Source organism: Trachymyrmex cornetzi, unplaced genomic scaffold (genome assembly GCF_001594075.2).
Source record: "Trachymyrmex cornetzi isolate Tcor2-1 unplaced genomic scaffold, Tcor1.1 scaffold346, whole genome shotgun sequence".
NCBI lineage: Eukaryota > Metazoa > Arthropoda > Insecta > Hymenoptera > Formicidae > Trachymyrmex > Trachymyrmex cornetzi.
Window position 1 is genome coordinate 217,464 of NW_017298173.1, and position 14,249 is coordinate 231,712.

At 35.3% G+C, this 14,249-nt stretch overlaps 1 protein-coding gene across 1 annotated transcript in view; it reads right to left on the reverse strand.

Annotated features, from left to right (window-relative positions):
- nAChRalpha6 (nicotinic acetylcholine receptor alpha6) overlaps positions 1–11,797 on the reverse strand; it is a gene marked incomplete at its 3' end in the record, with an annotated part of 178,043 nt that extends 166,246 nt beyond the window's left edge. The window contains exon 1 of the mRNA XM_018510636.1: positions 11,097–11,797. Within this exon, the coding sequence (XP_018366138.1) occupies positions 11,097–11,256 (160 nt within the window). The remainder of the gene's footprint in view (positions 1–11,096) is intronic.
- Between the last annotated feature and the right edge of the window lie 2,452 nt (positions 11,798–14,249).

Sequence of the window (14,249 nt, forward strand, 5' to 3'; positions counted from 1 at the left end):
GGTTTTCGCTAGAGAAACTCGAGCTGAACGGCTTCCTTTAGAAAAGAATTTTTTTATATGTGTGATTGATCAATTAAATTCTTTTAACTAAATAAATTCTATAATAATGTAAATCTCATACCTTCGAGCACATTATTCAATTAATATGTATTCGAAATATGTATTCGGATAATGTAAAATAAATGGTTACAATGTTTGCGGTACACAATAGGACCAATAAATGTTTACTGTAGCGATAATTCGATGGTGGTAAATTAGTACACTTCAAGAGACGAATACAGAAGTGTTCTCTTCATTTTACTATTTTATATCACTTTTACAATATGTTATATGTTCCTCGCATAGCTATCTCTGAAAATTATTTCTGATACTATTATGTAAAGTTTATTACTGTATGTATACAAAGCAAAGATTACGTCATACAAAATATAAATTCAAATACATCACTTGGATCACAAAGTGTCAAAGTTTGTGGGGTTTATTCGTTAGATGGTTGTTAGTAACTGAATAAGCCGCGACAACAAGGGCGACTAGTAGTCTCGAGGTAGAAGCTACTTATTCATTCGCCGGAGATTGTTGGACAGGTAATTAGTGGAGCAACGCGTCGCCCGTGGGCCTAATTATAAAAGAGATCTCTCTCAGTTGGCCCCTGTCAACTTCGATCTCGTGAGGCGCCCCTCTTACTCGCTCTTCTTAAATCTTGCATAAGCTTGTGTCAGGGAGAGTAGAAAATTTATGAATGCTTTGAGAAAGTGTTTTGACAGTCAAACAAGATCAGGAATTGTTAATTAACATAGTGAAATATAACGAAAAACAAATACTGAAGATATAATATAAATAATAAAGATCTTTTAATTAATTATAGAGTTAAAATTATATGAGGCTATGGATTAAATTTTGTATTTTTCGTAATAAGTTTATAAAATATTTATAAAAAAACATAATGTTAATAATAATGTTAACGAATAAAATTCTTAAAATAATTTCAATTTTGATACATTTTATCATGATCTTTCATGTCATCATTTTAATAGCAATATAAGTATTTCATCGAATTGAAGAAATTGGTGCATAAGAAAGCTCATTGCCTTAAGGGGATCCTAAAATAAAGCCCCAACTTTGAGAGACAAAATCGTTGTTTTACCGATAAAATGCGATAGATCGACATGTCTTTACATACTACTACATTAATACCTCACGCACCACGTATACATAAATTTTCGTAGAACAATAGCGTTTTAATTAAACGTCCAAGTCTAACTCTAAGAACTTTGTTGTTTGTGTAAACTACTAGTCTGTGGACTATAATTTTGTAAGTGCAAATAGCAAAGCTTTTATATCAAGCAAATGTTGCTATAATATCGACATCTGACCATATTGGACTAAAAAATGGTAAAGAAGATCTTAATTTAAACAATTTTTTCCGTTCTTGGCATAAACTCCACCTCACAGACACGTATTAATGTGTTTATCTAAAAAAGGATTTTCGAATCTTTAAAAAAGGAAAAAAGAAATTTTACAGCTACAAAAATTACTACGTTTAGTAGGTAAAACAGACGACTTTAGGATCCCATTAAAACCGTTCCTTTAAATTCAATGTTAGATTCAAAGAAGAGGTCAAAGGGAGAGGTTGAGTATACTAAGAGAGAAATGGATCAAAACGAGATCCATGGAGGAAATTTGACGCGGCAGGTGTACCTGCAGCTATGAGTGATTATGATATATCGATATTGTACGACCAAACGTGATCCGGTTCCACGTTCATATCACATTAACTCCTGCACGAATCGAAGTAATACCGATAACTATACTCCTATATGTACGTACATTATCTACGCTGCAACGTTTCGGTTCCGATTACTTTCACATTTACATCAGATTGGCTACGCCACTTTGATCACTCAAAATCTAAAGCCCGAGATATACATTTGATTGTTTGCTGCTTAATGGAAACGCAAGCAACTGCGTGGTTTGTTATGTCGGTACTTCAAAGCAACAATTTAGTTGTGGGGCATCCGGCAGACGGATTGTTTTTGATATAACTGATTACTGATTTCTATGACCTGTCAACTTCAGAAAGGTCGTTTTGTACAATATAAACGGAGATCAAGTACAACAAATAGTTTCTGTAGTACTACCAACGCGACAGTAGGCGATGACAAGCGTTTTCTCGTGACGAACGAGAGGGGGAGAGAAACTATAATCTAGATTCTCACACGAGATATACTCATATAAACTACATATATGCATAAAAAGTCTCAGACCTTAATCCAAACATACTACGTCTTTAATAAAGAAGAGACAGTTCAATTTTCGGAATCACCGTCGGTATTCTCAAAATAATTTATAAAATATTTGCATTTCTCGAGGGAGGAATCCGAATATCAAGAAGCGGTAAGACTTTACACCTTCTGGAACCGTACTTTACCTATTGAGCTTCCTCGATATTGGGGAAAACTTTAAATTCTAATACCATCTTGCAGAATCCACTTACGCCACAATGAAATGTTTCATTCATTGCCATAGGATGCGAAATAGTATTGAGCCGCATCACGCCTTGAAAAGTCAAATTTATCTGGGTCAACAATAGATATTCAGATTTTTGCACGTCCGATAATGGTTGCCCTTGAAATTTGATACCTGACAATGATAAGAGATTTCTCGTAGAGAAAAACGATTTTTATCTTTGTTGGAGACCGATTCTTGCGATGTCACGGATAAAACTTTAAAACTTTTATCTGACATGTGTGGGAAAGTTCGATGCCGATTGCGCGCTCGAGCGATTCATTCTTCAATCGCTCGTATATTTATTCTAGAGACAGGACAGATATTTCATCGTGTGGGGACCTGCTGGTCTTTCCATTGCTGCATATTTACTTCGCGCGCTTAGCTCTCGGTAAATACGATAAACCGAACAGTTCGCGGAGAGATCTCTGCCAAAAAGTTTCAGGGATTCTGCCAGCACCCGCATGTTCTCAGCGGAGAAGATACAATCTGCTGTACTTCACTTACGGCTTCGTATTATCGCCCTCACGAACTTCTCGCGAGACCGTAAATATGTATTTCATCGTTTGCCGATAGGCATTATCGAGTATACGTGAAGTACTATAAAATCGATGAACGCGTATATTGCGAAATCGCAATCACGGAGGCTGTTCGCCTTAATTAATTATCAATGCGTCCCCCAGGAGCACGTCTTATTAATTATTCAAGCGTCACTTACGTGAAGGTTCGTATATATCGGTGGGCACGTGATACAATGGCAGCACACTCTCGATTATCCTGCCAGACAATCCCTGACGCGATACTAGACTAAATTGCGGAAAGCCGGGCTGACCAGACGAGCGAACATAAATCACCATTAAAAGAGCCGAAGTGAATTTCGACGTTATGGATAGCCGTGATTTAAATAAAACGGATCGGTGCACGGACCGTGGTCTTGTACGAGGTTTGTACGAAAATCCACGCCATGTCCCTCCGCACCATCGCAACCCGAGCAAAATGATGAAGATGCTGCGGTATTCTCTAACCGCGTCTCCCGGGAGTTTCTGCTTTTATGACGGATTATAAATCATTTCAGGGATCCTCGTGGGCGATCAGTCTCTTACTCCCGGGACCGCAGTCGCAACTTTCGGCGAACGAATTTACGTGCACTTCTGAGATAATGTATCGTTCGCGAGAAGTTAATTCGTAATGAATTGGTGCCGCACGATATGGTGGAAGATATCTCTTGGAAAAAACCATCATTGAGTTGTGCGAGTTTCGACAATCGGCCGTCTTGTAAAAACAGTAATTTATGTAAATTTCCAGCTTTCACATTTGTCTAAAAGAAATATTTAATATAACGCATAAAATTTAAAAGAAACTTTGTAGAGTTACATGCTAAACGTATTTAAGTCATAATATTATTCAGGCCTTATTAATAAAATATTTCTTTATGCGATTTTTATTTTGATGTGATGAAGAATAAATTAAAAGTCATTATTGGAATTAATCCCTACCACATGTATTAATATAAATATTAGGTATCTTATGATTTTGACTCATGTCAAATCCTAATATAATTTATTAGAAACTAGATGCGACAATCAAACGAACATCGAGGGGTTAACCATTTAATGTAATCGTGGGACAGAGTTCTCGAAATCATTATAAAATTCATATAAAATCTCTATGTATAATCCGATAATTACACATGCAACCACAAGAAATCATTGTATAATATTAAATAATCGTATATTTTACCAAATGATTTTATTGTAATAAAAAAAAATTATTTGTAATCAGATAAAATCATATGAAATCAAATGAAACCGTGTAATTTGTGGGACAATATTTCAGCTAATGGTTACCCCCTCGACGTACATTGTATCAATCCAATAATTATTATTTCACAATAACGTACGAGCATAAACATTAACTTTTACAATCTGACCTAATTTATAATATACTAATGGATCGTACGAATAAACAAGTACTTTTGTATGCGATGATTATCATGTGAATCTGTAGATAACGTGTGACCTAATTTCTTTCTCTGTGATAAAAGACATGTGTTAAATAGAAAAACCATTACTATAAACATTATCTGTAAATGCTTAACGAACTAATGTAAAATTTGAGTATAAAACAATATTCCTAAAAAAAAATAAAAAAGTAACAAAATAATTCTGTACTTTATCAGTTTTTTAAGAGAAAAACAATGTAAAAACCCTGGCAGAAATTTCATGCACTTTTGAACAGTTACTGAACAGTTATTTTCACTCTATCTAATAACAAAAAAATAAAACTACTTGTTGGGATTCCAATCAAGATGTAACGCTTTGCCTGCAATTACTGCGTACAAAAGATAGGCAAGACCTAAACCAATTTATTAAATAAAAACAAGATAATAAATAGAGAGAGAGAGAGAGAGAGAGAGAGAGAGAGACTACGCAATATTTTAACTAATAATAATCTATTAATACTAGACAATAACTGGGCAATATCTATGCAAGTTATACATATTTTTTACTAGAAAAACTGCTTCAATCACTGAATAAAACACTTATTAAATTCTTGTCCGTTTTCTACGCAATATTGTTACAGCTAATAAAAATACAGTAATACCAAACAGTAACTGGCGGGATGTCCAGAAAAAAAACTGTATTTCTACCAGGAAAATGTTATAGAAAATCTATAAGAAATGTAAAATGGAATTTTACACAATTTAAATATATTCATATTAAACTGTATACTATACAATAATTTTACAATAAACTTATTTAACTGTATGTTTATTCGTTAAATAAAATGTAACTGCATTTTATTAATTAGCTCCAAGATCTTACGTTATCTATCTTTATTCTGTAAAATGTTTTCCACAAATGCACGATGTTATCATGCGCGAAACAATAATACCGTATAATATATACTATTATTTCCTTTGTATCTACATCGAATCACTGCATTCGAACAATTTACCGCTTTGAGTGAAATTATAGTTTTTTACTCCGTCTACAATGAGGGCATTAGCAGTCATATAGCACGATTGCCTTGTCGAACACCACATTACAATTGTCATAAAACACAACGATCGGATTCTAATTATCAGACCGACCAATATATAGCAATATGCGTGAAAATCTCGCAGATCGAATAACCGAATTAAATTCTGGTGCAGAATTAATGCAATTTCAACATCCATTGTAATGTAATTTCGATAGCTGTCATTGTCGGATTCATGCCAATCTGTTTCGTAAACGTGTATGAAAGATACCTTTTAGTCGATTAAAAAAATAAATCCCGAAAAAAGAAAAGGTAAATCACGCAACGAAAGTACGTACTTCCTTCGATTAATACTCATGCATGCTCGCGCGTACGAGAAATAGCGCGGTTGCAAGTTCGAGAATCGATATCAACGTTATAGGCGTCTCTGCTCCATTGCGGCGCCATACGTGCAATGTAAAAATCTCGATATCCGACAGCCGTGGTGCTCAACCAGTGACAGTAAAACGCCGAGTCGACGCGTTAAACGAACACGCTGCAAGCGTAATCCTCAACGGAACATTTTGAAATTTTAACGAAGACTGACTTCCGCCCTCTCTTCGACGTTTTTCCATCCGCGATGCCTTTCTGGGGCATCGATCGCAGATTACTTCGTCGGAACTTCAAAACTGATTACTGCGAAGCGAGTGAGATATTTTGTATTGCAAACGCGAGAAAGTCAAAGCTACTGCTTTTTCGATGTATTAACTATTTCCGAAAAAATATTTCGCAAGTAAAAGGAATGATATATGTGTATCTCTCCTAGGTGGCTGCAAAGAGTCGGTCAAATGAAAGTTCTTTGAATTATATTGAAAAGATGACACTAATAAATAGTTTTGGTCAAGCAAGTATTTCATTCTATCCAGTAAAGTTAATGATAAAATGGAATATAATTTTTAAGATATAATATAATTGCTGAAACGTAACGTTAATTGTAACGTTGATGTTAAAATGTAATATTAATTATGATATAATTGTTAATAGAACAATTGTTGATACATTAATGAGTGATAATTTCTTCTTTATTTGATGCAGGATAAAGATTTAACTCACGTTATGTTTTTCTATAAGCACGAAAGTGTCTACTATTGTAATATTATTCTTTTAACACAATAATATTTATCAGAAATTCGATCAACTCATGTGCATCATATTACTGACAGATACTTTACTGGTCTAGCCTGATAGTCAATTGATCGATGTTAAAGTTGACAGATTGTCAAGGCAAGAATCAATCATATTAAAGAATCACTAAGCGCTAACTGATTAGTTTTCTCTGCTGAACGTAGCTATTTATTTTTCAATCTTATAAAACACTTCAAATTATGAACCAACAAACATATTATGCAACGTAAAAATAAGAAATTAAAAGTTTCGAGAAGTAATCAGTAAGTAATTACTGTCTATCTATTCAAAGAAAAATATTTAAAATTTTTGCATTTGAAAATTTTTTGTTTAACAAATTAATTGTAATAAATTAGGAAAAGAGAGTCGTACACACGATTCTGTACATAAGTGATGCGTTGCTCGTTAAGAAACGTGATACTCTATTTTAAAGACTGACTCTTTCGAGAGAGAGAAAATTCTCAGAGAACTCCTCAGTACTCCAGTAATTGAGAAACAGCCAACGGCCATCGTAAAACGTAACATAGAAAAATACGCAGTGCCCGCAGCAGTTTCGTAGGAAGGCTTTTTCCGTTCGACCGAGAATAACTCACGATCGGTAGGCGATCAGTACGACAAAAAGGGAGGTTGAGGACAAGAAAAGGTCCAGAGGCTTGAAATCTAGTCCTTTTCAAGAAAATATTTCGCACGAGACCGGCGATAAATCGAATGACTTATTACTGCGAGCCGCGTAATCTCGGACTCATTCTAAAGAAATGTGCTACGCCATCGAAAATAGATATGTCGCGGACCAGATCCATTCAAAAACACGACCATGAATTTTACATCAGCGCGTCAAGCTAAAGCTAACAGATTCTGAATTGAAATTAAATCGGGACGCTCAGCCGAGGAAGCCAACGAAGAAAAGAGAAGTTGCCCATCATTCTCCACTTATTGCACTGATTGATTTACGACTACACAATAAAACGAAGACGAGTGAAGCAATAATCGATCAATAAAGATCGCAGCATATTGGTAACAAAAAATATGTAAAAGATATTTTACGATTATTTAATTTACAAATAATTTATAGAAGGATAACTGATAAAAACAGAAATAAAAAGGAAATATATTTTACGAGTTAATTGGCTGTAATACACATATAATTATAATCCTTTTTCAATTCAATGTGATTTTATGAAAATTAGTTAATTTACAGCATTTGGTAGATAATGTATATATATTTTATTGATAAAATTAATATTTTATAATTTGATATATTTAATGCATACATTTTTGTATATTGAAATTTGATGTAGAGAATAATGATAGAGATGTACCTCTGTAAAAATTTGTCAAAGCACTTAATACTGAGGGATTGTTTGGACTAAACAAATTTTATCGTTTTGCTCGACGACCTTTAACACATGGACGATGACGGCGAAGGGATATTAATGCCGCGGCTCCATCTCAACGAACCAATAAATTCCGAGTTTAAATCCGGCGGTTTAACTTTAGTGTTGCTGAACGATCACGCGAGTTCAATCGTCGCACGATATTTCGCTTCAGAATGTTTATCACGAAACTTTGGTATTCCCGCTAACTTATGATTCCGCATATTTTCTCGCTCGAGTGAAGACACCTTTAACTTTCTAAATGTATTCGTTGTACTTCAATCGCGAACCGTGTCAGAAAAGAAAAAATTCCAATGTTAAAATATCACTTCATTAAAACAGATATACTTAAATATTTTTCCCTTTGTTTTTCTCGCTTTTTACTTGTTTCCATTGCATTATACAAAATAATTTATACATATAAATACTTTAAAACTGCAAAGACTTCAAAATCAAATAAAGAGAGCCCAGGCAAAATTACACTAGAATTCAGAGTTAATTAAAGTTCGAATTTTTTTAACATCTATGTTTGGTCTTCTTTTACAATTTTAGTTTTACAATTTCAGTATCCAATTTCGACAATTTTGACAAAAAACTTTTTTCGAAAATCGCAACAAGTTTCTAACGGTCAAAACCTGTTTCCGCAGAGATTAACATCATAAAATTGTCCTAGAAGAAACTAACGCCAGTCATGTCGAAACTTTGCTATAGCTGTTCGCGACATGTCGATGTTTTTCCGAAAGTTTCTCAAATCATGCGATTTAATCTAACCGAGTCCTACACGACTGTAAAACTTCGTTGACCGAACGAAATGCAGTTTTGTCGCGGTTGGGCGCCGATGCGCTGTGATGGCAGGTCGTACCGCGGTTACAGCGATTCTATTATACGTTGTACTGTTACTGAACGTGTCATCCGTAATTATGATTGACGAACCGATTTATTATACGCGTATGCGCATCACTCTTAGCGTAATCAGTTACGCATAAATCATATAAAATATCATAGCAAACATCATACTATCCATATACATGCATGTAAATTGTATATATAGCGAGTAAGATATATATATATAGGATATATATAGTCATTATTTTAGAGGTAAAGCCAGATAAAGCTAAATGCCTGAGTTAGCATACGATAGCAATTAGCAAGTCACTAATGCTATTATTAAAGATATATCAAGTGTATAGTCTTTGCAAAAAGTGACAGGGAATAGGAAATTTATACTTTTCGTGTAAAAATAAATGTTATATATACATATGAAATAGTTCAAATAGTTATATATACATATGAAATAGTTAAAATCAATATTTATATATTCAACACTACAATTTTACAGTTTAAATAAAATTTTTTTCTCATTTTATATATATAAATTTTTTTTTAAACTCGTTTACTCCTTATTAAAATAATTTTTTTATCTAGATTCTAAATCGCGTCAGCCTTTCTATGTTACTTTCAAATATAATATAGAAAAATCTATAACTCTTATATTTTTTTTATTTTGTTAAAAAATGTGTAATACACCTTCAACTTGAATTTCGAATGTCTGCAAGTACTATAGTTACATCTGGCATGACTAGCTTAGCTTTATTGATATGTATCGATTTTTTACTGTATTTAACACGTCGATCGACTAGAAATGTCTGCGGCAAAGATGGCTTATAATATAAGTCGCGGGAGTGTCGTTCGTTAAATTATGTACTCGTCTAAAGTTATTTTCGGATTTCTATATCAGGACGGAATAGTCGAACGAAGTGACACGAGTTGATAGAAGTCGCCGCGTGCAGAAATCTCTTTAATGCAAGCGTCCTTGAATACTAATAGGCGAGGATATATTATACTTATACACATATCTTGATTTCATAATAATTTTATAGTAATATTAAAAAATTTATAGAAACCGACTATTATTATTATAGATAAAAAATTATGCAATTACACATTCCAATTTTAAATAATATTGAAAATCAAGTGTATTGCCTAAATCAGCTTCTAAGAATGTATGGATCATATCTCGAAATATTATCAAAAATATCAAAATTTCATACATTGTGTCATTACGTTAAAATATTTGTGTAAAATTGGAGCACAATTCTCTTATTAATTAAAAATTATTTAAGTCTTTGTTTGTCTTGATTTTTACATAAAATCGTGTTTACAATGCTTATTTGCAAAATTGAAGAAGTAACATAAGAAATAAACTTTATATTTATATTTAAACTGATCGAATAATAATAAATATTCGTGCAAAAATTTATTTTTGTGGATTCACTTACTCGTTTAAAAGTTATTTATCTAAAATTGCAAAAAAATATGGTTATTTTGCTGCATAAAACCATTATAAGCCAAATTATTTGTTTTGTTATTTGTAGATGGTTTCAGGGTATTCACGAGCTCATATCATGAAAATTTTTTAGTGATATTGGCTGATATTAGCTTATTTTGACTGATTGACTGATATTTTTAACTGATGTCAGCCAAAACATCCTTAAGCAGATTCATATCTTTTGTCAGAAAATAAGTACAATGTACAAAATAAGTATTTTGAACAAAAAATTTAGATTAAAAAAATATTCAAGCGATGAGAGCAGACAGACTTTATAAGAACCTTGCCATTAATAATTACGAGGTTGAGAAAAATGTCTGGTTAAAAATAAATGAACCAGAAGTTTCTGATTATATCAATCAGAATTCTGGCCATCTTATAATTAGAATTTAATGAAGTTAATTAGAAAATGCTGATTCGTTCATTTTTAACCAGAATTCCAATTAATTCAACCAGACATTTTTTTTCAGTATAACATTTACTATAATGTTTAACTTTTCAGTGATCGAAACACTTATTTATTATATCTTTCAATCGATAGATGTAAAGGCCTTTTTTATTCGAATCGTTAAGAGTTCATGATTCCCTCTCTCGTCAATACTTTCAAGTCGTTCGAAGAAATATCGTTCGTGCTCTTTCATTTCTGAAATGGCTTAGACGAGCGATAAAGAAAATCATAACGCGAGTAATGTCGCGTACAATCTCACCGTAAAATATCGAAAAGTGCGTCACGGCGAGCTTACCTTGAGGTAGGACGGTGAGCAAGAGGACTATTTGGAGACCGGCGACGATCGTATTATAAAACTTTATTCGCAACTGCGGTAGACCTCTTGCCTGGTGCGCCATGGCAGATGAATTTTGCAGGCCCAGGTCGAGGCGCGACACCGACTTGCCGATGTTCATCTATCCGGTCCCGACGTGCCCCGTCGTGACCGTGATGCACTGCACAATTTTGCGTGTTCACTTCTACACGCAGCGGTCACCGCCGCGAGTATCGCCCGGAAGCGCTTTGTCACCCGCTGCGTCACTGATTATCATCATCGTGCAGGGTGTCACGAGTCGAGTTCAATTCCGCACGAATCGTCCGCTAATCGATACTCGATGCCCTCGCTAACGCACCCCCCGACTTCGCCGTCATAACCAAGCGTTCTTCCGCGCGCCTCGGTTGTGCGTATTTCGCGAGGTCTCGATCGCTGAAAAGTGCCGGCGTATTATTGTTTGCAGAGAGAACGCGCTACGTTCGCGCGACGATGCTTCCCAACGTTTCGAGCATTCTCACGGGGGATCCTGAAAATAATGATTTCGTACGTGTCAACGACCCTCTCGCACCCACTTCCCATCGTGTGCGGCGTCGTTTCACGGAATGCATTTGCGTTATCTTTTGAATTCACCGAGATCGCTTTCAGTTCTTAATGCGGGCTGAAATACTCGCTGGCGAATCCTAATTACAACTTCTTAATCATGCGTTAGTTATAAGCTTAAATTCCTTGGCTAAAGAATCATGCATCAATTAAGATTTTGGATTTATGTCAGATTAAAAATTGGTCTGCTCGTCAAGATTTAATTATTCTAGTGATATAAAATATATCACTTGAATTTTCTAATGTGATATTCAAGCAAAACATATTCGAGAATATAATATTTCTATCTATAGATCTTATTCCTCTATTTTAAATACTATAATTTAATTTTTAATTTTATCAACTCAGAATTTTAATAAAACACTAATTCGATATTAAATTTAGAAATAATGAAAGTTCTTTTTTTTTTTTAAGTTTATATATAAGAACAAAATTTTGATAAAAATATCTGGAATATGTTTCGTAAATGGAAATTAAAATTATGCGCAAAGTTTATGCAATTCAAACAATTCGTACTATTTGCTACGAGATGACGGTAGTAAAATGACGGTCATTTGATTGTTACTGTCATCTATTGCGATACTTTTTTCTGATATGTACCAGTTGCGAATGTCGTTACTGGCATCGGAAACTTAGGTGATTTACAAGCGGGGCGGTTGATTTACTATTTCACTATCAGCAAGAAGAGATTTCTTGTATTCCCCTTGGAAAAACGTGCCGCGACTGAAAATGATCGGTTTCTCCAAACCCCGATATCATAAATTTTTCATTTTCTTGGTGAGATCGAAAGAATTATTAACACAATTGAAACATATGCAGACTCATAAATCAATCTTTGCGAGCTAGACCAATTTTTTGTAATCGAATAATTCATTAATATTATTACGAGAAAATGCATAAAAGAACCCAATTATATTCGATGTAACGTATATTCAATTATATTCAATATAATTAAAGTATGAATTTAAACAAAATCACCAAAGACAAAAATATTGTAATGTATATAACTTTATATTATGAAAAAAAATTGAATACGTTGTCATATCTTGTACAGAAAATATTTTTATTTAAATAAACAAAAACATATTTAAAAAATAAAAAAATAGAAATTAATAATCTTACTATTGTCTCTCGTGCTGTAAAAAAATACGATACGCGAGAGCGCTATAGTTTTTTATTCTCGCGTATTTATTTTCACATGCAACATCACCGAAACACATTATTAAATAAAGTATTTCCATATTTCGTCGTAATAGTGCGCGAATTAATTAGCAACCCTTTCCACACAACTGATCAGCCATTGATCACGAGTCCAGTATTACGATGACCTATTTATCGAAGGGAGTGCATTAAATGGCACGCCATCACCGCGGTTTCTCGTCTATCGACGCAGGTAGCAATTTTTCCATTGTCTCGCACGCCTTAGAGAAGCAACAATGGCGCGAGTTTTAATCTTACAGGAAATGCGTCTGTGGAGTTTTGACGCTGCGACTAGTTTTGATACGAGAACGTACCCAAGACTATATACGGTATCTTGCACGCGGTATCGATCATTCATCAATTACCCACATGTCGCAGCGATTTGGCATGCATTCCGTAAACGTATCGCCGGACTCTCGTCGATACGACGAGACAAATCTTGCCTCGAAATTTGCGAGAGCCCGCGCCCCGGTTCACAGGTGTCCGTGGCGACTATGCTTCCTCATTCGATACCGAACGCTGCCGTTCTCCCCCACGCGGCGGCGTCCATCGTTACGAGTACTCTCACCCCGTTCTCAACCGACACTGGGGCTCACTTCGTTATTCGCTGATACCCACCACGTCGACGATCAAAATTTCCGGTTGCGAACGCGAAATAACGTAAAGCTACGGACAATACGCTCAATATTCGCGTAAACTTGTAAAAAGATTTTTTTTTTTTAATACAAAATAGGATTCGCCAGAAGAGTCCACAGTGAACTATCTTGCAATTTCAAGATTCTACGTGAAGAAATGGTTTTGTCGACACCAATGACTGACGCTCGATGAATGCAAAGACTAACTGTAATACCGCAAACGACGCCGCGGTTATTTTTCGCGATTGGCTTCTCGAGCCGCAAGCACGCTGCCGCGAGATTTCCGACCTATGTACGCTCTCTCTTTCTCTCTCTCTCTCTCTCTCTCTCTCTCACTCTCTCTCTTTCTCTCTCGGCGAGCTTCGAGAGGGGCGCGGGTGTGCTATCGCGACTCCTGGCAGCACCACGGACCTGCGTTCGCGGCCTGGCCGGCGATCGTCTTCCTCGTCTCACTACAGTCCACCGCACGTTCCATCCTCCCGCGGAACAGCACCACCACCTCCGCCTCCTTCGCTGCCTCCTACTTCACCGGAGCGCAACACGGTGTTGCCTGGTATCTAGGCAACTTCGCGGAGCGTGGCTGCTCCCTCTGCCAGCAGCCCGTTCCACGTAGGCAACGAATTCGCCGTTCTCTTCGCCGTTCTTGCTCGCGCGCGGCTTCAGTTTTCTTCTTTTCCTATGATTTCTGCTCTAGTCTCGT